General features: G+C 36.4%; 1 protein-coding gene and 1 pseudogene across 6 annotated transcripts in view; one reads left to right on the plus strand and one right to left on the minus strand.

Moving 5' to 3' along the window:
* EFCAB3 (EF-hand calcium binding domain 3) overlaps nt 1-26,153 on the minus strand; it is a 481,176-nt gene that overhangs the window by 95,375 nt on the left and 359,648 nt on the right. For 4 of the 6 annotated variants that reach the window (XM_072645908.1, XM_072645906.1, XM_072645907.1 and 1 more), the window contains 9 exons: nt 25,104-25,208; nt 22,115-22,168; nt 21,524-21,625; nt 14,581-14,634; nt 13,760-13,864; nt 9,991-10,044; nt 8,333-8,437; nt 2,186-2,239; nt 1,389-1,493 (listed from right to left, as the gene is read on the minus strand). In XM_072645908.1, the coding sequence (XP_072502009.1) occupies nt 1,389-1,493; nt 2,186-2,239; nt 8,333-8,437; nt 9,991-10,044; nt 13,760-13,864; nt 14,581-14,634; nt 21,524-21,625; nt 22,115-22,168; nt 25,104-25,208 (738 nt within the window). The remainder of the gene's footprint in view (nt 1-1,388; nt 1,494-2,185; nt 2,240-8,332; nt 8,438-9,990; nt 10,045-13,759; nt 13,865-14,580; nt 14,635-21,523; nt 21,626-22,114; nt 22,169-25,103; nt 25,209-26,153) is intronic. The other 2 variants (XM_072645905.1, XM_072645904.1) reach the window with 2 other exon arrangements.
* LOC140523990 (neuroendocrine protein 7B2-like) lies at nt 15,194-16,025 on the plus strand (annotated as a pseudogene).

A 26,153-nucleotide genomic window follows, 5' to 3' on the forward strand; every position in this document is an offset into this window, starting at 1 on the left:
TAGAGGAGGTTCATGCTATGCAAGTCAAATGTATGATATAAAGGACAATTATATATTCTTTTAAAATGTACAAAGTACTTTATATAAATTATCTCACTTAACCCTCACAACAACTCTCTGAGGTCTTTGCTACAGGAATCACTACCAGGTGTGTACACTTTAAATGTCATCTGAACTCTTCCCTTCCTCCTCTTCCATTCAATCAATTGCCAAGACTTGCTGGTGGTTCTTCTACAGTCTATCTGCTTGCATCTGTCTACCCATGTTCACATTATGCCTTTATTGGTGTCAATTTAATTGAGACAAAGTATTCACTTTTGGTTTGGAGGGCACAAATGACTCTCAAAGGCAGCCTAAGAAGTGAGAGAAGGTTTACTCAATGTATTGGTACAGGGAATACATTGATAAGATCGTGATTCTTGAAATATTGAAAATTCATACCCCTCGACAACTGGCCAGTTAGAATGGCTTAGGATCCTACATTTTTTTGTTTTTGTTTTTGTTTTTTTTACCAAAATTATGGATTTTGGCCTGTTTAATCTTTTCAAATGCAATCAATTTTTAAGCAGCTTATAACATCCTTGTCTTCCATTACCATGGTGAGATAAATTTTTAAAGACTGCTAGCAAATCATTAGTCATCTCCTTTACAAGATCAGTAAAGCTAAGTAGATAAAGGATCATTTTCAGAAAGTTGCATGCTAGAAGATCACTTTTTTTCTTTTTGTTTTTGGCCAAAGAAAGATGAAAACATATATTTAGATATGCTTGGGTTATAGTCTGCTCAGTCTACTCAGACCTGTGAAAACATGGATCTTTTGAAATAATGATAATAACGGGCATTTACATAGAACTTTCAGGTTTGCAACACTGTACATATATCTGTATATATACAAATATATAAATTTTCTCATTTGATTCTCATAACAACCTTATGCAACAGACACTATTGCTATCCCCATTTTATGGAAGAGAAGTTAAATGAAGACAACCGACTTGTCCAGGATCAAACGGGTAAGTTTCTAAAACAGGATTTGAACTCATGTCTTCTTGAGTCCAAGTCCAGTACTAGAAAATTTCATCTGGCTGGTTAGGATTCCATGATCACAGTCACATTGGACTTTTCCCTTTAAAGATAGCCATTAGGCGGCTTAGGTGAAGCCTGTAGTAAAGACGAAAGAGTCTTTCATTCCTCTTCCTTCTCAGTGCCATTCTGGGGAATTCTTGACTTGAAGGTTTAATCAGAAATATTTCATCAAACATTATGATGGGTTTTCTCTATAGGTATTTCTATCTCTTCATGTGAAGCAAATTAGGATCCTTTCAGAAATTCTCAGACAGGAAAGAAAAGCTTTGCCAAAAGCACACAGGGGCATAAGAAATGCTTACCATCAACTGTCAGGTTACACAATAGCTCCTCCCTTTCTTCGTCTGTGAGCTTGATCCCCAGGTTTCCCAGAATTTTGTCCAGATTGTTAATGTTAACACTCCCTTCTTCAGAAAGAAGAAAATTGGAGGACATAATCAATCAAGAATTCAGTTATGTCCTTATTATATAATAGGCATTGTTAAGTCATAGGGATTCAAAATCAAGTCAAGTCAAAAAGCATTTCTTAAGTGCTCACTATGGGTCAAGCACTGTGCTAAGTGATGGGAAGAAAAGGAAACTCAAAAGCACTGTCTCTGCCCTCAAAGAGCTCACAGTCCAATGAACAGGACAAATATGAAAAATAGGAAATTGTGCCCAAGAAGGACAAATTACATAAAGCCTATATCTAAATACAATCATTTAATGAATTTCAGAGCTGGATTCATCATCCATAGTTTGAGGGTGAGATAATACAAATAACAATTCTAAAGATACACATGGAGAGTCACGGAGAGCCTGGAGGATAATCTGTTGCTGTGATCCTGGTCCAAGAGACTCTGACAAACGTTTCAAGTGAAACCTCCAAAGCACACGAGAAGGAACGAATTGGTCAAGACTGACGGATTCTGGCAAAGCAGATAGCCAATCTACATACTTTAGGTCAAGAGGTTTGAGATTCTCTACAGTGACAGAATCTGAATTGCCTCTTTAAGTTTGGCTGGAGGTCATGAGGCAGAAGTGCTGAATCCATAGATTGGAAGGATAAGAGAATTTAGATTATAATCACTAAGAAGAAATAAAACAGTTTTCCACTCACGTCTGAGTTTCTCCATATTATCTGTTATGTCTTTCAGATTCACTTTCCCTTTGTCTGTAAGAGAAGGTGCAATTCAGGTCACGGAGGAAGTAACAGAGAATTATAATAATAGCACAAAGTTCATCATTTGGTAAACCCAGTCTACAAAGACTGCTCTATTCCTGTCATGCTCCATCAAATGAGAATGAAGAAAGAAGAGTGTTGAAGGAGAGGAATCCATTCTTTCTATTAACACAGATTCTTCTGACTCTGTGGCAACACAATCCATTGTAGTGAATGGAAGATTTATCACAAAGAAAAATTTTGCTTCAAACAGATATTATTTTATAAGCTCTTGACTTGAATACCGTTTTAAAGAAAATAGCAGATGGTATTGGTTTGGTAATTTTTGGCTACTTTTGGTAATTTTGACTATTTTTTGTTATGTGAAACTGAATCTGTATTATGTATAACTTATTTTAAAAGTATACAATAAATTTAAGAAGGTATTTTCCACATTGTTTTTCTGACTTTTTCTGAATGCCTATTCTCTTTTGTGTATCTTTCATATCTTTTTGTGCAACATCTTTCATAGATGTTCTTTCTGTTTTTTTATCATTTTTTTGCATTACTCTCACTGTTTCTTTTACCTCCCCATAATGTCATCCCAGTACCCCTCAGTGAAAAATCTCAGTGTTGTCACTGTTCAGCCGTGTTCTACTCTCCATGAACTGATATGGGGTTTTCTTGACAAAGGTACTAGAGCGGCTTGCCATTTCCTTTTCTAGCTCATTTCACAGATGAGGAAACTGAGGCAAAAAGTCTTAAGTGAATTGCCCAGGGTCACATATCTAGTCAGTGTCTGAGGCCAGATTTAAACTAAGGAAGATGTGTCTTTTTGACTCCAGACCTGGCAATCTATTGCATCATCTAGCTGCCCTTAATAAGAACCCCAGCTTATGACAAATAAAAGCATAACAAAGAGAAATATATTCATATGCTGGCCATGTGTGAAAATCTTTGTCTTGATCTGCACCTTTTTCTGTAACTTCTGTGGTAAGAGATGAGAATTAAGATTCATCACTAATCTTCTCAAGGCAGAATTCATCGCATTAATCTTAAGCCTTTTGCAAAATTGCTTTTGTTTTTGTTTTAATCATTTTATGATATTTTTTTTGTTCTGCTCACTTCACTCAGCTTCCGTTCACGAAAATCTTCCTTTGTTTCTCTGGAACTATTCTTTGTGTTGCTTCTTATGGTGCAATAATACTCTATTACATTTTTCCATAATAATTTCCTTAGTCATTCTTCAACTGATACACACCATGTAAGTTTCCAGTTCTTTGCTACAACAATAAGTGCTGCTATAAATTTTTTCTGCTTATGTTTTTTTTACTTTTACTTTTTTTACTTCATATCTTTTTTTGATCTCCCTAAGGACATAAACAAAGTAGCAACATAACTGGGTCAAAAGGTATGAAAAGTCTACTTACTTTTGGTTATAAGCCCAAATTGCTTTCCAGAATGGCTGAACCAATTCTCAGCTTCACCAAGAGTTTATTAAAATATTTGTCTTTCAGGGACACTTCTTCAAAATTTCTGAATAAGTACATTAAATTAGCTAATATTGCCACTTTTTATTATACTGACAGGGTTCAAACATGAGCAATGAATAGCTGTTTGGTTATTAACATGTTTTTATAAAAGATGTTATTGTATTTGTGTGTGTATAATTTCTCTGTCTTGTTAACTGGACTTCTAAATATACATTTCTTTAGTTATTTTTAATGGAACAACTTTTTGTTTCTTCCTCCTTTATTTTGTTGGTAACATGTAGAAACTTGAAAAATTTGTGTGACTTTATTTTATATTTTTCTACTTTGCTGAAGGTTTTAATTAATTTTTACTTGAATTGCTAGGATCCTCTAAACAAATTTTCGTATCATTTGTAAAAATTGATAATTTTCCCCTTCTGTCTATAGTTCTTCAGTTTATTTATTCTTATTACAATAGGTAGAACTACATCAAATAATAGAGATGACAATGAATATCCTTGGTTTATCTCAATCTTACTGGGAAAGGTCAGTCATTTCTCATCTTAGGACAGCCCTGTTTATTGCCAAGTAGAACACATACTTTTAAACAGAAAAGCTTCCCTAGTGAGGTTACCTGTATGATATGATGCTCAGACATATTGAAATGGATCTATTTGGGAATTTCTTGCAGAGGTGCAGATGGTATAGTGCTAAACTTGGAATCTGAGGTTTGGGTTTAAATTATATCTCATATAATTAATAGCTGTGTGACCTTAGGCAAATCACTTAGCCTTCTCTGGGTCTTCATTTCATTACCTATAAAATGCAGAGGTTGGACCTGATGACCTAATTTAAGGTCCTTTCTAGCTCTAAATATATCAGCAACCCAGATCCATGCCTGAATATCTCATGTGACTTTTGTTAATGTCCTCCCAGAATTTTGCATAGGGCTATCAACTAACTTGCTGGGAGCTTTCTTCGCCCTATGTTGACATTGTGAGGGTACCAATGTAGCACTCTGCTTATCCACTTGTTAATCCCTTAACTCTTGCCCTGTAATAACCATATTTAACTTCTGTTCTTCAAAGTTCCTCATTGGTTATATGTTTTAGCTTAGCTTTTAGATACATGGCACCTTTCTATTCCCCTGTGTGTCATAATTCATTTTTAATTGTTTGGAGAAGGTTGGATTCCATGTCTTGCTAAATTTAAGTAAAACTAGCAGAATGTTGGTATTTTAAAAAATGACCTTTGCTTCCACAGGGAACTTGGTATAATTAATGGAGTTTTTCATTTCCCAAAGGCAACCTAACCTACTCTCTTCCTCTGAGAAGAACTGGTCCATCTTCATTTCTCCCACATATACATAATCAGGAAGAAGCTGTCTAAATTTGTGACATAAAGCCATGTGTAATGCACATTCTTCATCTACTTGGCCTTCTCTTTGTGAAAGACTTGTACAAACTTGAGTAGTTATATTAAGTTCTTCCAGGAGACTCTGCAATACTCCAGTTTTTGATGCAACCAACAAAATGTCATCCCCAAAGAGGAGCATCTTGAGGATTTAACCATCCATCAAGAAACCCTCTTTACCTAGGACTCTCAATGGCATCTCTTTTATCACAGTGGTGAATACTTTTTGTCACCATACATATCTCTGTTTGAGCTAGGTGATACAGTGGATAGAGCATATGGGTTCTGGAGTCAGGAAGACCTGAGTTCAAATCTGGCCTCAGATTTGGGCAAGTTATTTAACCTTGTTTGCCTCAGTTCCTTATCTGTAAAATAACTCAAGAAGAAATGGCAATCCACTCCAGTATCTTTACCAAGCAAACCCCAAATGAGGTCAAAGAGAGTTGGAAATCAATAAAAGAACTCAACAAGAAAAATGCTCCTTATGTTTATCCAGAGGTTCACTGAACAGGGTTATTTCTATTGTTATACCTTTCAAGGAACCTAGATTGATTTTTATATATGGATAGGAGATGTTGGTTGGAAAAAGACTCTAGGGTATTCTTCTGATCTACCAAATCAATTACTTTTTCAAAATTGGAAAACAATAAAGTGGGATCTTATATTCTCTAGCATTTTTCTGTCAGTTACAAAATGACAAAGATATAGCCTATTATTTAATATCTTTTGCAAATACCTGTTTCTTCCCTAATAATACCATCATCAAAGATGCTCTTGAATTATATATCGATGACTCATATGATGATTTTGCATTAGTGGAAGAGTAGGCATAGGTCAGTGACTGTTGATGGCTTTGGGGTACCTGTCTGCCAGTATTATTCAATTTATTGATAAAGTAAATTCTTTCATATCTCCCTCTCTTTCAGGCACTTTGATTTGCTAGGTGTTCCAAAAGTCTTTGTATCATTTAAAGCTATTAAAGTCTAAAATTGCACTAAGACTTTTGGGACAACTTCTTTATCCATTAGAGCTTTCACAATTGTGTCTCCTTCAGAACAACTTTCTATACACACTTTGTCCAAGCAGGTAGCTTTTCTCATATTTGTTCTCTTTAATTCCATTTCTATTTCTCTTATAATCTTATCCTGGATTGTGATGTTTGGTTACAGATATTCTCCCTCTATTGCTTATCAGTTTGTTAAAGTAATCATTATAGACCTTTTAATTTTCTTTTATTTATTGTTCTATATTTATGCTTAAATGCACTAGAGATTGTTATCCTTAGGGGGATTCCTTACAAGGTTTTCTTTAAATTGGTATAACTTTCCCCAGTTTCTCTATGCTTTATGAGACAATATTGCTTTGTAATTATGTCCATCATTCTTCGTGACATTTTACCAACAAGTTTACTAATTCAAAAGTTGCCATATTTCTTTACTTCGCATGTAAGCAAACATTTCCTGACTAAGGTGCTTACTGGGCTTGTTTGGTTTTCCCTCTTGTGACAACAGATTTAGAATGGTTAAAGTTCTTTTAATAGCCATCCTTGTCATTTTTTATGACTATTTCCCATTTTCATTGCTAATTCCTTGTTTAAATAATTCAAGACTGAATTGTTTCAACTGTAAGCCATGTCTTTTCATTATTATGTTCATGATTTTTATATTATTTTATATATTTCATATACATCATGTCAAGCATCATATCCAGACTATCATAACAAGAAGATAATGTATTCTTTTTATATTCTGATCTTTTTCTTGACAAGACAATGGTTCTTATTGTTCACAGCTGATCCAGTGAATACTAAACATCAATAATAATTATTTTCTAACCTGTTAAGAAATAATCTATTTCATTTCCTTTTCTTGAGGAAATTGTTCTTGTTACAAATGCATAGTCTACAGATCTCTGGCATCTCTCTTTCCCTTATCCCGAATACTTGTCCTTCGGTCTACAATAAGAGATGACCAAATATTCTACAAAATCATGTTTCTTGTTGCTTTTGCACGTATGATATGACTGACTTCACCGGCTTCTTCTTTGTTTGCCCCTTTAAGTCATTTAATGGTATGACTATAGCTTTCATTTAGTTGCAAAGTTTTACAAATATTTTATAAATTACTTACAAATATTAATTTACAAATTATTTTCAAAATATTAACTTACAAAATTTACAAATTTCACAAATTTAAAAATATTTACAAATATTAATTCATTTTATCCTCAAAATAACCTGGCAGGTAGTATTATTATTTCCATTTCACAGATGAAGAAACTGGGGCAATCAGGGGTTGTGACTTTCCCAGAGTCACAAAACTATCCAGTGTCTGAGGCTGAGTTTGAGCTGATCTTCCTGATTCTACACGCAGCACTTTATCCAGGTTATCTCAAGTGACTTCAGTACTCTTTTACTTTTCATTTCATTTACTAACAAATTCCCATTCTAAAAACACTTACTCTATGCAAGGTGGAAGGGAAACAAAACATGGAGGTTTTGGTCCTACACATGGAGAGTAACAACAAAGCTGAGATTCGGATTATGGTCCTTGATTCCCAATCTAGTCCTGACATCACACCTTCTCTAGCCCATGCAAAAGTTTAGAGAAACTATGAAATATTGTGAATTCCCAAATCTAAAGGAAACCATTTACTGATTATTTCTAGATTGGCCAGAGCAGCACAGATTAGGTTTGTCTTCCCAGAGTGCAATATAGGACAGGAAAATAATTCCTACATTTCTGTAGGTACCATTAAAACTTTATAAGTTTCTGGAATTTCATCTCATGGTGAATACCCCTATATCCCTCTGCCCTGAGACAAATAAGTTGAACAACTTTGTCTCCTGTTTCCTGTCATACTGCTCCAGATCTTCTAGCCCAGAATAAGATCATTTTCCATTTGTGGCAATATTGGATTACTTTTCTATCATCCCTTAATGCAATTCTCTCCTACCTTTCCCTTACTCTCTCCCTTTATTTCTATTCTTCTATTCATATCTTTTCATTTTACTCCCTCCCTTTTCTCTTTACTATTCATTAGCCTTCCTAGTTGCTAGAATGGTTTTATCTTCCACTGGTTAGTCTATATGCTTGCACTGAGATTTGAGGAACTCTAGCCTAGGGAGTAGTCTGAGGCATCTTTCTTCAGAAAGTATCAGACATTTTCACACATGCAAGCCCAAGTCCATCATGACCATGGTGTAATCTGGAACACTCACCATCAATTGGCAGGGTTTTCAGGAGATTTTGACTTTCATCTTCTGTGAGTGTGATCCCCATGTCCTTCAGAAAGTTGTCCAGGTTTTGAGCATCAATGTTTTCTGCTTACAAAATATGAGAATAATGACTTATGGGAATGTGAGGAATTTGTAATGACTCCAGAGGGTGAAAAGATACTACTTGTTCCTGTGGTCCATCATCTCCAGATTTAACAAGAAGAGGAGAGTTAGCCTTTGAGTGAACCTACACATGAATAGATAATTACCTAGGAATTCAGAAATGTAAATGATTTCTTTCTGGTCTAGGGAAATATGCTAGATTGAAGAGGGCAGGAATATGAAATAGTCATTAGACAAGAATCTAGCAAATGATGGCAAAATCAATGACACATTAGGATACATAGATCTAGCTAATAAGTAGGATTTCATTATCTTTGCCTTTATCCCATTGGTTTTGACTCCCCTGAATGCAAGCCCACACTTCTCCACTGTCTTGGAGACCCAGAATGTTGTCTGTCTCAACATTAGGAAAAGTGGAACTAGAATATACATGTTACACTACAGGAAATTCATGACTTGCTACAAAGAGAGGGGGGAGTATCTGGCAAACTTTAAGTGTATTTAAATAGAGTGATGATCATTGAACTCATTCATCCACAGTAGGGAGTTTGATAGTTGTTATCCTGCACTCCTAACTTTCTCTCCCCACTTGCTAGTTCATATCCCTCTCTCTACAAAATCTCTCAGATCTACCCTCCTCTTTTCTTTCTAATCAAACAACCACATCTTTAGCTTAAGTCACTGTCTCTCCCCGCCCTTGAAGAGACATTATAATGGCTTCGTAATAAGTCTCAATTGTCTTCAATTGTTTCAATAGCCTCTTCCCCTCCAGTCTTCCACATAGTTGCCGAAGCAGTTCTGTTTAAGCACAGCTCTACTATTGTCACTCAATAATCTCCCCTGGTTCCTTATTTCTCCTGGATCAACACACAAACTCCTATGTCTGTGGATTTTACAACCCGGCCCCGACCTACCTTTCTAGTCTCATTATATGTCACTTCCCCTTGCCTACTTTATGTTCCTCACACATGGCCTTCCATTTCTTCTCTCTGTATTGTCTTACTAGCTGTCTCCCATGCTCTCCTTACTTCTGCTTCAGGGTCCCTCTCTTCCTTCAAGGTGAAGCACACTCCCTGCCTTCTATGAGGAGGCTTTCCTGATTCCTCCCCTGCTAGGATCCTCCCTCCCAAATGATGTTGTATTTATTTTGCAAATATCTACATATGTGCATGTTGTCTTTCCCAAGAGAAGGTAAGCTCCCTGCGAGCTGGGGCCATTTCCTTGTTTTTGCCTTTCTGTCTCTAGTACTTAGCACAGACCTAATGGGTACTTAATGAATGCTTGAAAGTTGATTATTTCTTTCTAGGCAGATCAACAAATTATCATTAAATATACTGTTTAGAAAGCTGCCAAAGAGGGGAAATAACTTTCCCCACAGTCACACAGCTAGTAAGTGTCAGAAGGCAGGATTTGAATAGAGGATTTCTTGACTAAGGCTATACATCTCTCTACTATGCCATGCTTCCTCTCATGGATTTCTGTGAAAAATATGAAGATGTCATTTGTTACCTGCTTTCTCCTCATAACTTCTTATTTACCTTTAATAGATTTCACATTATCCATAATGTCATTCAGGCTGACTTTCCCATCAGCTGTAAGACAAAGAACAGGTTAGAGTATTACACAAAAGAAGTACAAATTACATTCTGAAATGATGAGAGAACTCAGAGAATTTGACATTTTTCTCAGAACTCAGGCAATTAATTTGGAATTTCATCCCTTTTTCTCTAAAGATGAACATATAATAAGCATCTGAGGAATGAAGAAAACTCTCATTCTGTAAATTGATGACAATATTATTATTATAACAATAATTAGCATTTATAGAAGGCTTTAAGGTTTGCAAAGTGCTTTATAATTATTAACTCATTTTACCCTCACAAGAATTCTGTGAGGCAGGTGTTATTTTCTCTGTTTTATAGATGAGGAAACTGAGGCTTGGAAAGGTTAAATGACTTGCCTAGGTTACCTGGCTAGTGGACGCCTAAGGCTTTGAACTTAGGTCCTCCTGCCTCTGGGTCCAGCTCAATGTCCACTATGCCACTTTTCTACCTCACACAATCATTCAGGGAGCTGCCCTTCTCTTTGCTAGTGAGCATCAGAGGAACTTGTATGGTAATCAGATATTATATTCTGGCATATTAGATTCAGGATATTTTAGGAGTAAGATTGAAAGAACTTGTCCACTTCCTATCTCGTGGTCTTAACTTCTTCCTCTGTGAAAGGAATCTCTATGTCTCTTCCGAGCACGGACACAATAGAATAACTCTGTGTACTAGCAAATTCCTATTTTTTTTTTTTTTGATAGCACAAGGAAAAGAAGAGCTAGTTTTTTCTTTTAATTTTTTTCTGACCACAGTCTTGTTTGGTGTTAATATTTTATGTATCTGCAAAGTTGATTTGCTTGTCTAATTGGTTAAGTGTAAGATATATTGTCTGAGAAAACAAATATGTTACTTTATTACAAAAGTGTTATATTTAAATAGTATTTAAGTTATTCAAGTGGAAAAAGGCATGGCTCCTTTAGGAGACAAATTCCTGCTGGTAGGCTAACCTTGTTAAACACCCAGATGTTGGAGCATTTAACTAAAGAGCAAGCTTGCTCTATTTAAGTCAAGCATGATAAATACTTTTAAAATGTAAAAATTACTTTACACAAATAATCTCACTTAAGTCTCATGAAAACCCTGTGAGTTCTGTGCTACAGGAATCACTGCGTATGCATCCTCCCAGTGTCATCCTAAACTCTTCCCTTTTACCTCCACATCCAATCAATTGCCAAGATTTGTGGATGCTGCTTCTACCATCTATCTGCTTCTTCACCCACAGTCATGCTGTGCATTTGCGGGTGTCAACTTAATTTAGATATAATATTTGTTTTTGCTTTTTAGTCACAAATGACTCTCAATGGCAGCTTAAGAAATGACAAGAGAGGTTGCAAAATGTGTTAGTAGAGGGAATAGTCACATTGACAAGGTCATAGATTTTTGAAATATTGGAGATTCATACCCCTTGACAACTGGTCAGAAGGGCTTGGAGCTGAAGACCCCACATTTCCCCCCCTGAGACCATGAATCTAGGCCCAGGTAGAGGCTCTATTTAATCTTTTTAAGTGCACATCATTTCTGAAGTAGCTTGAAACATACCCTGTCTTTCATTACCATGGTGAGGTAGATTTTTAAAGGCTATGCTAGCAAACCTTCATTAAGTAGATAAGGGAGCATCTTTAAAAGATTGGCCACTACATGATGATTTATTTTTGGCCAAAGAAAGATGAAAGAATATATTTAGGTATACATGTGTAATGGCAAGTAAAATAGGATCTTTTGCAATTTTTCTTTTAGTATAATCAAGAAGTATAATGCCTTTATTTGAAGGTGATTGAGGAGGATCTTTCCCACCCATTGTCGGGCCTGGGAAGATTTGTAAGAAGGTCCACGCCTTTTGTTAATGAGGCACTGGTTCTCAAGGGATGTGATGCCCCTCTGGCTCTAAAAAGTATATAAACATTCTGAGGGGCAGTTTTATTTTGGGGCTTACTGACTGGAAGTGTTTGCTTGCCCAGATGAGTACTCTGGAAGCTGCTGAGCCCTCCAGCTTTGAAAACCCAGATGTTTCCTCTATGGTAAAGATGTATGTATGCTAATCGTCAGACATTTTGGAAGCATGGCTGTTGACTTTTGATTTCTCTGTATCTTCTTTGAAGTTCAAGGTGATGATTACCCTGTGCTTGGGTAAAGGAATGATACATGTGCTTGATTAAAGTGATTGTTAACCCCTCAAAAATTGCCTTTCCTTTTCTGAATCCAGATAGAAGAACCGTTATAGCAGCTCCTCGCCTGTGTATTTTGGGGTGCTTACAGATACAACATAGGTTATAGTCTCCTTGGGCTAATTACACCGATGAAAACACAGATATTTTGAAGAAATAAAAATTATAGCTGGCATTTACATAGTGCTTTCAAGTTTACAATGCAATATATATAGATATATAGATATACCTATGTCCATATAGATATACGTTTTCTCATTTGATCATCACAAAAACCTTTTTTATAGTACACACTCTTATTATTCTCATTTTGCAGAAGAGGAAAGAGAGTTGAAACCAGACAAATAATTTGTCCAGGATCATAATGACAGGGTACAGGCTCGGGAAACCCCCTTGAACTTTCCTTGAATTATCCTACTTGATCAAGTCTCTAGTGTTTGCCTGAGGCTATAATCTTAACTGGCCTTTCATTGTCTCTGGCTATACAATTATAATTATAGCCAGAGACAATTTATCATTCCTAGTTTGCAGGTGAGATAATACAAATAACAACTCATATATATAAAATACTTTCCAAATGCTCTCCAAACTCACTTTGAAAGGTACAATAATAGACTTTGAGGACACACATGGAGAGTCATTAATCTGTTCCTAAGAGATCATGGTCCAAGAGACCCTAATATATATATATATGTATATAAAATTATAATAATTTGCCTCAGGCTATAATCCTCTCTGTTACCCCTAACCTAGCACCCCAGCCCCTTCATTGTCTATCACCTCCAGTTTCCCACCCTTGATCTTATCTAGACCCCATTCATCCCAGCTTACTGGCCACTTCCATCAAGATCCTCTCTAGACCCCTCTTCCAGTCATCCCAGACTACTTGGCCACTCCTAGATCCCTCCTACAGTCTTTCTCTATAAAAGATCCATTTTGTCTCCATGAAAATACTCAGATTCCTTAAAAGTCTAGCCAGTGCTTAGATTCCTTAAGAGTCTGGTCAAAATGGCAAATTTTTAGAATCATGCCCACCTTGGACAATGCTTTAATAAACCTTGTTTCTCTATGGCTGAAAGAAGACTTGAGTTGATTTCATTTGGGCAGGACCAGTGTGTTGCTATTTTGGGGTCCCAGCATCTCTAAGCCTCACCAAACCAGTAAGTTTCTAAAGCAGTATTTCAATTTGCATATTCTTGTCTGAACATACCTGAATATATCTGAACATGTTACCTGGCTGGTTAGGATTCCCTGGTGACAATCACATTAGACTTTTCTCCTTAAAGAGGGCCCCTAGACAGCTCAGGTGGATGCTATGGTAAAGAGTAAGGAGTCTTCTGTTCCTGTGTTCTACCTTGTGGTAAATCCTGGGAAATCCTTGACTTGAGGTTTCAATAAGAGACAATATTTCATCACACATTATTATATAGGTACTGATATCCTTTCATGTGATATAAATAAGGATCCTTTCAGAAATTCTCACATAGGAAGGAAAAGCTTTCCTAAAAACAGACAGGGGCATAAGAAATGCTCACCATCAACTGGCAGACTTCTCAATAGCTCCTCCATTTCTCTATCTGTGAGCTTGATCCCCAGGTTTCCCAGAACCTTGTCCAGGTTGTTAATATCAACATTCCCTCCTTCAGAAGGAAGAAAATTGAAGAGTGTAGTCAATCAATCAATGATTTTTGAAGTGCTTAGTATGTGTTAAATGCTGTATTACATCTTAGGGATACAAAGCCAAGTCAAGTCAACAAGCATTAAGTGCTTACTATATGTCAGGCCTTATGCTAAGTGCTGGGGATAAAAAGAAAATGAAAAGCACTGTCCTTGTCCTGAAGAAATCCATAGTCTAATGGGGGAGACCAATAAGAAAGATATGGAATTGTATCAAAGACAGACAAATTTCAGAACTGGATTTATCATTCCTCATTTGAGGGTGAGATAATACAAACAATAACTCTCATATATAAAGTACTTTCCAAATGCTCTCCAAACTCATTTTGAAAGGTACAACAACAGTCTTTGAGGACACACACGGAGAGTCATTGGGAGATGATCTAGACGTTCCTGAGATCATGGTCCAAGAAATCTCAGCAAATTTTTCAAGAGAAGCCTCCACTGCATATGGTAAAGAATGAATTGGTCAAGTCTGATGGATTCTGGCAAAGCAGACAGCCAACCTACATACTTTTGGTCAAGGGGTTTGAGGTTCTCTACAGTGATAGAATCTGGTGAATCGCCTCCTCCTAGGTGGCTGGAGGTCATGAGTCAGGCATGCTGAATCAGTAAACTGGAAGGATAAGGGAATTCATGTTATAATTACTAAGAAGAAATAAAATAGTTTCTCACTCACCACGGAGATTCTGCACAGCAGTCATTAAATTTTTCATATTTACCTTCCCATTTTCTGTAAGAGAAGGTGTAATTCAGGACAGGGGAAGTAACAGAGAATTACAATAATAGCACAAAGTTCATCATTTTGTAAACCCAGTCTAGAAAGACTGTCCTATTCCTTCCTTGCTCCACCAAATAATGATGAAATGAAGGAACAGAGAAAGTTCTTGAGGAGATGAATCTATCCCTTTCATTATCATAGGTTCTTTTGACTCTGTGGTAACACAATCCGTTATAGTGAATGGAGGATTTATTGTAGAAAAAAGCTTTGCTTTTAACAGGTAGCATTTCACAAACTTTTGGCTCTTGTACCTTTTAATTTTATTTATTTTTGAATTTATTTTTTATTTTTAATACAAGTTCCTTTTTAAAGGAAATAGTAGACAGTACTGCTTTGGAAATAGGCTTTTTTTGGGGTCTATAAAACTGTAACTCTCTATCATATATAACTTGCTTTAAAAATTATATCATAGCTTTTAAGCCAGGCCCAGACAGCTGGTAGGCCTTCGTAGGAGTTCACTTCTTAGCCGTACAGGTGAGAACAGGCTCTATGATGCTGCTTATTTGTCTTATACAATGTGGTATTTTGGCTGGCATTGGGATGGACTGTGTCATCTGCTCATAGTCCTCGGACCTCAGACCAAGTCTTAGAAGCAGATATTCAGAGGTTGCTCCGTGAGGTGATGCAACATAGCTGGGCATTACTAGGCTCCGTGTAGAATATCCGGCTCATCAAGCTATGAATCTTGTGGGTCCACAGAACATCGAAGGTGATGCCCATGAAGGTCTGCAGCATTTGGGTCCTTATGGTAACATCCCTAACATCGTGGCTGAACTGATGGTGATAACATCCCTGAGGACTTCAGTGAGGACCAGGGCTATCTGGATCCTCCAAATCCATGCCCCACCGGAAAAACAGATGATGGATGTCTGGAAAACTCCCCCAACACTGCAGAGTTCAGCTGAGAGTTCCAGCTGCTTCAACATCTTTTTAATTCTGAACATGACTATCCTGGCTTGGGCAAATGGAACAAGAAGCTTCTTTATGAAAAGATGAAAGGTGGACAAAGATGTAGAAGAAGGAATGTGAACCCCTATCTCCAAGGACAGAGACTGGACAACATGGTGGCAAAGAAGTCTGTGCCTTATTTTTCTGTTGAGGACAAGGATGATGAGTAAAGTGAAGAAGGTTAAAGAAAACAGAAGCAGCCCATTAGATCACAATATTGCTTATATGTATTGATTATTAAAACCCTAGTGAATGGCAGCATGTTCATTGTTTATGTAATTATGGATGAAAAGCAACTGTATTTATGACATTGTGTTGTCATAGATAAAGAAAAGATGGCTCTGCTTTCTGTTAAATTGCAGTAATGGAAGCTTTTGGGTTATTTTGTTTCAGGTTTGGAGTGATCTTCAAAATTAAAGTGGTTTTGATAGCTAGTGTATACATCTACAGTCATAAAAAGCAAGACCATAAAATTTACTCTTTGGTTGTAGTTTAAATGGTATTTGGGGCTCTAGTTTGATACTTATTTTTGATACCTATTACTGTAAAAGGCAGAGTTTGATTTTGATTATTTAGTTCACCAATCCCTTGGGCATTGTTATACCCCAATAAATATGATTTTACTCATGAAAAAAAGTATATCATAAATTTATCCTGGTAATTTCAACATTGTGCTCCTCTGTGACTTTTTCCTGCACTCCTGCTCTCTTCTGTGTATTTTATACATCTTTTGTAGATGGTCTTTTTCAATCTTTTTATTTTGAATCACTATTACCAATTCCTTCTCCTCCCCATAACTGCCATCCCTAGCTTACAGCAAATAAAAGTATAGGGATGAAAAGCACATCTACACAATGGCCATGTGTAAAAATGTATGCTTCCACTTCTAGTCTATAAATCTTCTGGTAAGAGACGAGAATTCTGATTCATCACTAACCTAAAGTCAGAGCTATCAATCTTAAGTCTTTCAAAGTTGCTTTCATATATGACATAATTTTATAATTTTTTTCTTGGTTCCGCTCACTTCACTGAGTTTCAGTTCATAAAAATCACTCCATGTTTCTCTGAAGCTATCCTATTTGTTGTTTCTTAAAGTGAAATAATATTCTATTAGATTCATCTCTGATAACTTCCTTAGTTGTTCCCTAACTGATGTTGTTTGTTTGTTTCAGTCATGTATGACTCTTTTGGGATGCTATATGAGGTTTTCTTGGCAGAGCTACTGGAAGGATTTGCTGTTTCCTTCTGTAGCTTATTTTACAGCTGAGTAAACTGAGGCATAAAGGCTTAAGAGTCTTGCCCAGAGCCACATAGGTAGTGTCTAAGGCCACATTTGAAAAGTCTGAAAGAAAGTTTGAAAATTTGAGTGGTTTTATATTTTTCTACTTTGCTGAAATGGTTTCAATTAATCTTTACCTGAATCTCTAGAGTTCTCTAAATATATTGCCATGTCATCTGTAAAAATTGATGATTTTTTCCCCTTCTGCCTGTACTTTTTTGAATTTTCTTTTATTACAATAGGCGGAACTACATCAAATAATAGAGTTGACAATGGATAACCTTGTTTTACCTCAATCTTATTAGAAAAGACCATTCATTTCTCATCCTAGAATAGTCCTATTTATTGCCAAACAGAGGTTGGAACTGATAACCCTCAAGTTCCCTTCTAGCTCTCTCTATATGTACATATTTACATATACATACACATACTTCCATATATGTATATATATTTATATACACACACATAGACACATATATACACATAACGCATGCCTGCATGACTTGTGTGACTTTTGTCCATGTCCTCCCAGAAGTTTTCCATAGGATTACCACTCAATTTATTGAGAGTTTTCTTTGCCCTGTGTTGACATTGTGAGGGTGCCAACGGAGCACTCTGTTTACTCACTTGTTAGCCCCTCACCCTTGCTCTGTGATAATCATATTTTACTCCTATTCTTCAAAGTTTCTCATTGATTATTTGTCACATCTTGGTAACACCCACCATGCACCTCTCTATTTCCCTGTGTGTGACATTCATTTTTAGTTGTTTGGAGAATATTGTGTTCCACATCTTGCTAGAAGTAACACTAGCAGAATGTTGATATAAAAAAATAGTCCTTTGCTTCCACAGAACACTTGGTATAATGAAAGGAGCCTTACATTTCCCAAAGACAACCTAATCTACTCTTCTCCTCTTCAACTCTAGGAAGAACTGGTCCATCTTTATTCTTTCTCCTGGATGGATATACTTAAGGACAAGCTCTATGAGTTTATGATATAAAGGCATGTCATGATTTGTGTAATGGACATTATTCATTTACTTGGCCTCCCCTGTGTGGATGGTTTGCACAAACTCTTGAGTGGTTACAGAGTTCTTTCAGGAGTCTCTGCATTATTCCAGGTTTTGATGCAACTAGCAAAATATCATCTCCAAACAGGATCATCTGGAGGAATTAACTATCTATCCTTCTTTACCTTAGATTCTCCATGGGATCTCCTTCATCACAATAGTGAATACCTTTTATCACCATACACATCCCTGTTTTATGCCTCACCTGATGGTTGTGATCAGTAGTTCATTGAACAGGGTTATTTCTGTTGTTACACTTTTTAGGGAATCTAAATTGATTTTTCCATATAGATAGGAGATAATCTTGTTGGAAAAGAGATGCTAACATGTTCTTTTGCTCTTTTGAATCAAATACTTTTCCATAATTGGCAAGCAATAAGCAAAATGAGATCTTATATATTCTACATCTTTCAGTCAACTACAATGTGACAGAGATGTGGTCCGTGGTTGAATATTTCTTGAAAACACTTGCTTGTTCCTTACTAATACTTTCATCAAAGACATTCTTGAATTGTGCACAGATGACTCATATAAAGTTTTTTATTGATGGGAATGTAGGCATATAGGTTAGTGACTGTAAATGTTTTCTTGGTCACCTATTTATTAACAAGGTCCAAGTTTTTTTATTAACTTCCCTGTCTTCAGACACCTTCATATACTAGGTGCCCCAAATGTTTTAGTATAGTTTAAAGATATTAGTATAGTTAAAGATATATTAAAATTGCACTAAGACTTTTGGTACAATCTCTTTAACCCTTAATACTCTCACAATTGTGTATTCTGTAGAACAAATATACATTCTATATATACTTAGTCTAATTGTGCATCTTTTCTCATCTTTGTTCTTTTTAATGGCATTTTTATCTCTTGTATACAAACTTATCCTGGATTGTGATGCTTGGGTACAAGTGTTCTCTTTTTACTGCTCTTGATGGCTTGTTATAGTAATCATTGCAGATCTTCTCCATTTTCTTCTATTTGTTGTTCCATGTTTATCCTTAAATGCACTGGAGGTTACCATGCTTAGTGGATTCTTGGTTTAACCTTCCACAGCTTCTTTACACCTTATGAGACAGTATTGCTTATAACAATGCTCATCATCCTTCTCCATTAAATTTAAAAAGAAGTTTATTAACTAAAACTAGCATTGTCATATTTCTTCACTTGGCACATAAGTTAAGAATTTACTGACTAAGGTGCTTACTAGGTTTGTTTGGTTTTTCTCTTATGGAAACAGATTGAGAGTGATAAGTTCTGCCTTTTAATGGCCATCCATGTCTTTTTTTATATCAATTTTTCATTTTCATTGTTAATTATTTATTTAATTCTAGACTGAATTGTTTCAACTGTATGCCATATCTCTTTCTCACTCATATTCTTGATTTTTATATTATTTAACATATTCCTGCTATATTTTAATCTTTTTCTTGAAAAGGTATTAGTCTTTTGTTCACAACTGATCCAGTGACTACTCTTATGTTAATAATAAGTCATCTTATCTTTTATATATATATTTTTATATATAATATTTTTTCTTTCTTTCATTTTCCTTCTCTTTCTTTCTTTTTCTTTTTCTTTTTGCAAGACTCCTTAGTACTTGCCAAGCCTAGCACCTACCAATTCTCTTTTTGAAGAAGTTATTCCTGATATAAAGGCTTGAAGAACATGGTCTACAAATCTTTGGTGTCCCTTTTTCCCTTATCTTGAATCCTTAGTTCTACTGTATGAGATGACCAAATATTCCATGAAATCAACAATTCTTGTTGCCTTTGGATGTGTGATAAGACCAACTCTTATCAACTTCTTTCTTTATCCTTCAAGCTATTTAACAATGACTATAGCTTTCATTTGGCTGCACTTCCTTCTTTCTTCTGGTTTCACCAGTGTTTGATGGTTCTGTTCCTTTAACCCTACATCTACTTTTTGGTCATTGGGCAAGGTTTTCTCTTTGACTGTTGGTATTTTGAAGTTTACAGATAGTATGTCAGCTGTACAATTCATAACACCCTCTGTCCTGACATTCTTTTATTGTCTCTGCAGGCAGGGATTCAAGGGACTGAAAATCACGTTGTATTTCCTTGTTATATGAGTTTATATGGCATTTTAGAAAGAGTTCACCAAATGGCCAGCTTACAAATGATCTATGCTTATAGGGGTTGGTCCTCAGAAAGAAGACTATATTTGAAGCCTTTCCAGTAGGCTCATTTTCCCTATTGCTAAAAGCACAGTCAAAAGACTGTGTTGGACTATCTACATAAATGTGGGGAAACACAGAAAGAGAGGAACATGGAAACCCAATGTTTCTGCCCTTCTCCTTTTTGCTGAGTCTAGCAGAGTACTGAGAGCAGGGACTGTTATCTGCATTTCTTTTTTATCTTTATCAATTAGCATACTTTCCATCCCATAGTAGGTGTTTGTTGACTTAACAGTAATAGATTATAGTGAAAAAAGAAAGGTATCTAGTGGTACCATTGGACCATCATGGCTGGAACAAGTGCTAAAAAATAAAGTGTCATCAAAGAAGATACTGCCTCCTTTTCATTAGGAAGTAGGGAGGTATCTTAGTTACTAGCAAAGGAGATGTATATATTAGCTACAAAAAAAAATTCAGCTTTTGTGGAAGCAGAAAAATGAAAACAGGAGACAGTACTGTACAGTAGAAAGAGTACAGCAACCTATGGAGTCAGAGGACCTGGGTTCAAATTCTGTTTCTGATTCTTACCACTACCTTAGCTTCTCCCTGGGGCTCAATTTAGTCTTCTGTAAATGAGGTTAATTAGATTAGATAGCTTCTGAAGTCCCTTCTAGCCCCAGATCTAGGATCCTATAACATATGAGTTTATGGAAAACTGAAAAAGAAGCATATTCATGATGATACTTTGTGCAGGCCCATATGCCTTTCTTTTCCTTTCTTTTTTTTTTTCGGCACCTAGGTGACACAGTGCATAGATCAGCGCATCTGGAGTCAGGAATACCTGAGTCCAAATCCTGCCTCAGACATTTACAAGTTGTGTGACCATGGGCAAGTCTTTCTGGCTGCCTCAGCTTCTTATCTGTAAAATGGTGATCATAATAGCTCTTATCTCCAAAGGTTATGGTGGGGATCAACATATGCATAGCACTTTTTAAACCTGAGAGCACTATATACATGCCAACTAGCCATTATTCTCCTCTCCTCTCCCTCTGCCCTGCCTCTTTTGATTTCTCTCTTCCCTTCTACTATAATTCTCCCACTCCTTTTGATTTTGTTTCCTCTTTTTCTGTTTATGCCACAGGTACCAGTAAGTGGCCCAATGACAATCATGGACATAGCTTCATTATGATTCATGGTTGAAAAGGTCATAGATTCCCAAATTTAAAAACTATGTGACAAAGGTGGGGCATCTTCTATTATTTTCTTTGAATTCTGATTTATTTTTTTTTCAGATTTTCTTACCTGAAAAGAAACAGTTTTAAAAGTTCTCACATATGAGTCTACAAAGTCCTCATACCCTAGTCTGCTCCCATCCCCCAAAAGGACACAGGGGTATCTGAAATGCTCACCGTCAACAGGCAAGTTTTTCTTCAGCATTTCAATCTCGCTCTTAGTGAACTCCATACCCATGCCCCTCAGGACATTTTCCACATCATTGATATCATGCTTCTCTGCTTAAAAAAAGAAGTGACTGGTAAAAGATGGGCCTTTTAAGATCTAACAGCTTTGAATTATGAAAAATTTCATTTTTGTGCTGTATAGTGGATAGAATGCTAGAGTCAAGAGGAGAACTTGAATTCAAATTCCACCTCTGAAATTTACTAGCTCTGTGACTGTGATGCAGAGAGAAGGAGAACCAAGAGAATAATACACAGTGACTATAATAATTTAAATAATAGCCCTAAAAAGCATTCAAACTTTGATGAACAATTTCAGTTCTGGAGAACTGATAAGGAGATATACCTTCCTTCTCTCAGTTAGAGAGGTTGTGACTAGAGGTCTAATGTGGCATACACTATCAGACGGTTAATGTTGTTTGGCTTTACTTAACTGTTTTTCTTTGTTATAAGGAGTTGAGAGGTTAAGGGGTATAAAAATAAAAGCCAACATTGACATTAAAAAAAATTAACTTAATCTGTCTTCTCATCATAAAGTCTCACCTTGAAGAGCTTTCACTTCTTGTATCAGTGTACTCAGATCAATCATCCCATTAGCTGTAAGGTAAGGCACAATTTGGACATGTAAGGATTAACAGTAGAAAAATGGCATAAAATTCTTAGATGTTAAAAACCAAAGATAACAATTCAATAATTTCCAACATGGATTCTGGACTTTCACTCTATTCTCTTCCTAGATGGATATGTAGACAACTTTTATTGCAATTGGTGTATTCAAATCCATTAATGTAGCTTCTCCTGTTCTTTCCTATAAGATTTCAATCTTCATAGTAAAAGAGACACATGCTATTAGAAACAAAATCAGCACTCACATTAGCACATCTTCCATAAAATCAGAGCCAAAGTATTTACAGAGTGAAAAGTGGCCCAGAAACATTGTTCTGTTGTCACAGTAGAGAAAGAAGATGCTACCATGTTCTTGCTCATCAAAGTTCTGGAAATAAATATACTTTTCCCCATCATAATTCCCTCATTTTAAAACATCTCAGTTAACAAGCATTTATTAAGCACCTACTATGTTGCCAGGTGCTGTGATAATTTCTGCGGACACCCAAAAAAAGGAAAAAACAGTTCCTACTCTCAAGGAACTCACAGTCTAATGGGGAGACAACATTTAAACAATTATGTACAAACAAAACATCCAGATATACAGGATAAATGAGATTATCAATAGAGGGAAGGCAGGGGGATCACAGAACTATACAAGTACCTGAAAGAAAGATAAAAATGGAATTATAAGTGAAATAAGGGCTCTGGAAGAAAAAATAAGGAGAATCAATAACTTACAGTAAAAGCTGGAAATGCTCAAGTTGTATTTAGAACAGACCAAAACAGAACACAATTCTTAAGATAATAAAAAAGTTATACAGTAATTTTAAAAAGAAGACTGTAAAAAGCAATTGCCTTGGACAGTTTGAGGACACACACTGAAGATAAATAGAGAAGCATTTCGTTTCCCTTGATGAATTCAAGTCATCTGGCTACAACCTTGGATTTGGAGAGAAATGGCAGATGAAATTGCTGAGCCATTGTCAGTGACATTTGAAAGACTGTGAGAAATGACAAAAAGCAAATGTCCCAATTTTCAGAAGAGGGACGAGAATAGACCCTCTAAAATTTAATAGGCTAGTGGGCTAGTGATCTCTTGGAAAAATTCTAAAGCAGATTATGAAAGAGAGAGAATACTGATATGAATCATTACTGAGTGAGAGAATGATTTCTCTGAGAATAACTCATGCTGAACTTATAGGAACAAGGTGAAGTAAGCAGGACCAAGAAAACAATTTCCACAACACAGTAAAGAAAGACATGTTTGAAAGACTTACAGACTGATCGGTGCAGTCTAATTGTAACTCCAGAGGACTGAGGCCAAATTAAATCTCACTTCCTTTTTTGACTGATTATTTAACTAAGAGATCAGGGGAATGCTAATTAATTAATTAAGATTTAGCAAAGCTTCTGTTTGAGCATCTCATGCTATTCTTGTGGAGAAGATGGAGAGCTATAGCTTAGATAATGAATCATCAGGATGAGGAGACTCAAAGAGGAGTAGTAGTCATCAGTAACTGAGTGTTGACTTTGCACACACTTTACTTTGTCTGGCTGCTCCTCCAGACTCTAGCCAAGTGTCTTGCACAGTGTTGGGTGCACAGTACATGATTATTAAATCGAAAAGAATTCAAAAGAGGCAGATGTTGCAGATAATGTCCCTGGTGAATTCTTCGAGGATCCTAGGATTATAGGTCCAGAACCAGAAGGAATTTTAGAGGTCATCTAATTAGTTTTATTGATTAAAAACTGAGACCTAGAGAGGTGAGGTCCAATCACACATTTGTAGGAAGTAGCAGAGTTAGAGTCCCATTGATAGTAGGTTTCCAGGTACATGCCAACTTGTCTTTAGATATGCATTATTTTGTGAATCACACCTCTCAGTTTAAAACTAAGCAATCCTATCATTTCTGAATTTGTTTCCGTATTCAGTTGAATGAAATTGAACAAACATTTATTAAATACCTATTTTTGCAAGGAACATTACTAGGGTGCTAAGGAAATGAGACAAAAACAAAGAAGAAGACCTTGTTTCCAAGGAATTTATTCTGGGGGGAGGGGAGAAGGAGAATATATTCACATATTAAATAAACATAAGAAAATACAAAGCAAATATAAGGTAGTTGATAGAATGAGGGTGGGGGAAGGAAAATACTAACTAGGGCAATCAGAAAAGGTCTCTCAATCAGTCCATCAATTATCACTAATTTGATTACTAAATGCTAGGAATACAAAGGCAAGGAAGTGGAACTTGACATGAGCTTTTGTCAGAGCTAGGGATTCCAAAGAGGGAAAGTAGGGTCTGTTCTCCTTCATGTAGAATTTAGTCCTAAGGAGAATATATTCTCTTGTGATTTTATATTTAGGCTTAAGGAGGCATAGCTTAGGGGCATGCCATCCATAGGAGACAGATTCACCAGCATACTTGTTCTTAAGACAGCCACTGACTCATTCAGACCTCACTTCTCTCACATTCTTCCTACATCTCACATTCTTCCTACATCTCACATCTTGTTATCTGTCTCAGAATGGTTGGTTAGAAACATGGCCACTATACACTTGAATGAACCATTGGTGGGATTATTGCTCCCCACAATCAGTACCTCCATTTTTCCTTCTACTCATTCTTTTCTGTCAGTGTCCAATCTCTCATAGTCCATTTCTCCCACTTTTCCTGTCCATATCCTGGTTAGTATTTTCAGCATTATTTATTACACATATTCTAAGACATTGTCTTGGAGAAGGTTGCAGATCTTAGGTTAATGAAAATGACCCAAGACAAGACTTGTATTTTAGTATTTGAGCTCTTGTGAACCTTATGGAACCATATTTGTGTCATATAAATGTGATTTTAGAATTTTTCACACAGAATCCCCTAAGTTAAAGTTCCCCTGACAGGCACAGGGGTACTGAAAATACTCACCATCAACTGGCAAATTTTTCTTCAGGTATTCAAGGTCTTCACCTGTGATCTTGATTCCCATATTATTTAGAAAGTCCTCCAAGTTATTGACATTGATCTTGCCTTCTTAGGAAAAGAGACAGGAATATGGAAATTACCCAATGATTCTAAAATGGGAAAAATGTTGTCTTTTTCTCAGTGTTATGGTTTTTGCTTCCAGCATGAGGAACCCATGGGACTCATAGGATTTAGAACTAGAAGAGACCTTAGAGTTAATCACACAGTCAACCCCACCATTTTAGATATAAGCAAACTGAGCCCCAGAAAGGATGGGTGACATTTTTAGCACCCTTCTCTATCTCTTTTGAAATCATTTTGTATTATGTTGGTTGTTCTTTGCATTTCTTCATATCTTCCATCCCCTCAGTGGGATGTAATCTTGAGGACAGGGACTGTTTTGGTTTTTGTGCTTGTATTTCTGGTGCCTAGCATAGTGCTTCACACACAGTAGATTATTTTATAAATATCTGTTGAATTCAAGGCCACAAAAGGTGACAGAGCCATGGTGACCAAGGTCACCCATAAAAAGGTAATGAAAGGCAGGGTCATGATTTGAACACAGGCCCTCTAATAAAATCTTCTGACAGTGGTCCTGATGGAATTATCAGCATTACCACGTATATGAATACCATGGATAGAGGAAAATAAGAGACAAGGTTTGTTTGAGGACAACTTTCCATAACATCATGGTACCTCTTTGTCTTGATGAAAACAAGGAGTCCAACACCCTGCCACACGCTGTCTTTTTGACCTTGTTATTTAACCTCTCCGGACCTCAGGAGGGAGAAGGGAATTGAGGTTGATCAATTACGGCAGGTAATTCACCGAACAGTTGCTCAATTCCCTCCTCTGTCCTATTGCTTTTGATTCACCAGGACAGTCTCCAGGGTCAGACTTCAGTCCTCAGATTATATTTCAATCTTCCCCTTCATAGATCATAGGATCACAGGATCATAGATTCAAAGCTGGGTGGAAACGTAGAGGTCTTCTAATGAACCCCAACTAATTCTC

This window comes from Notamacropus eugenii, chromosome 2, assembly GCF_028372415.1.
Source record: "Notamacropus eugenii isolate mMacEug1 chromosome 2, mMacEug1.pri_v2, whole genome shotgun sequence".
In the NCBI taxonomy this organism is placed as follows: Eukaryota; Metazoa; Chordata; class Mammalia; order Diprotodontia; family Macropodidae; genus Notamacropus; species Notamacropus eugenii.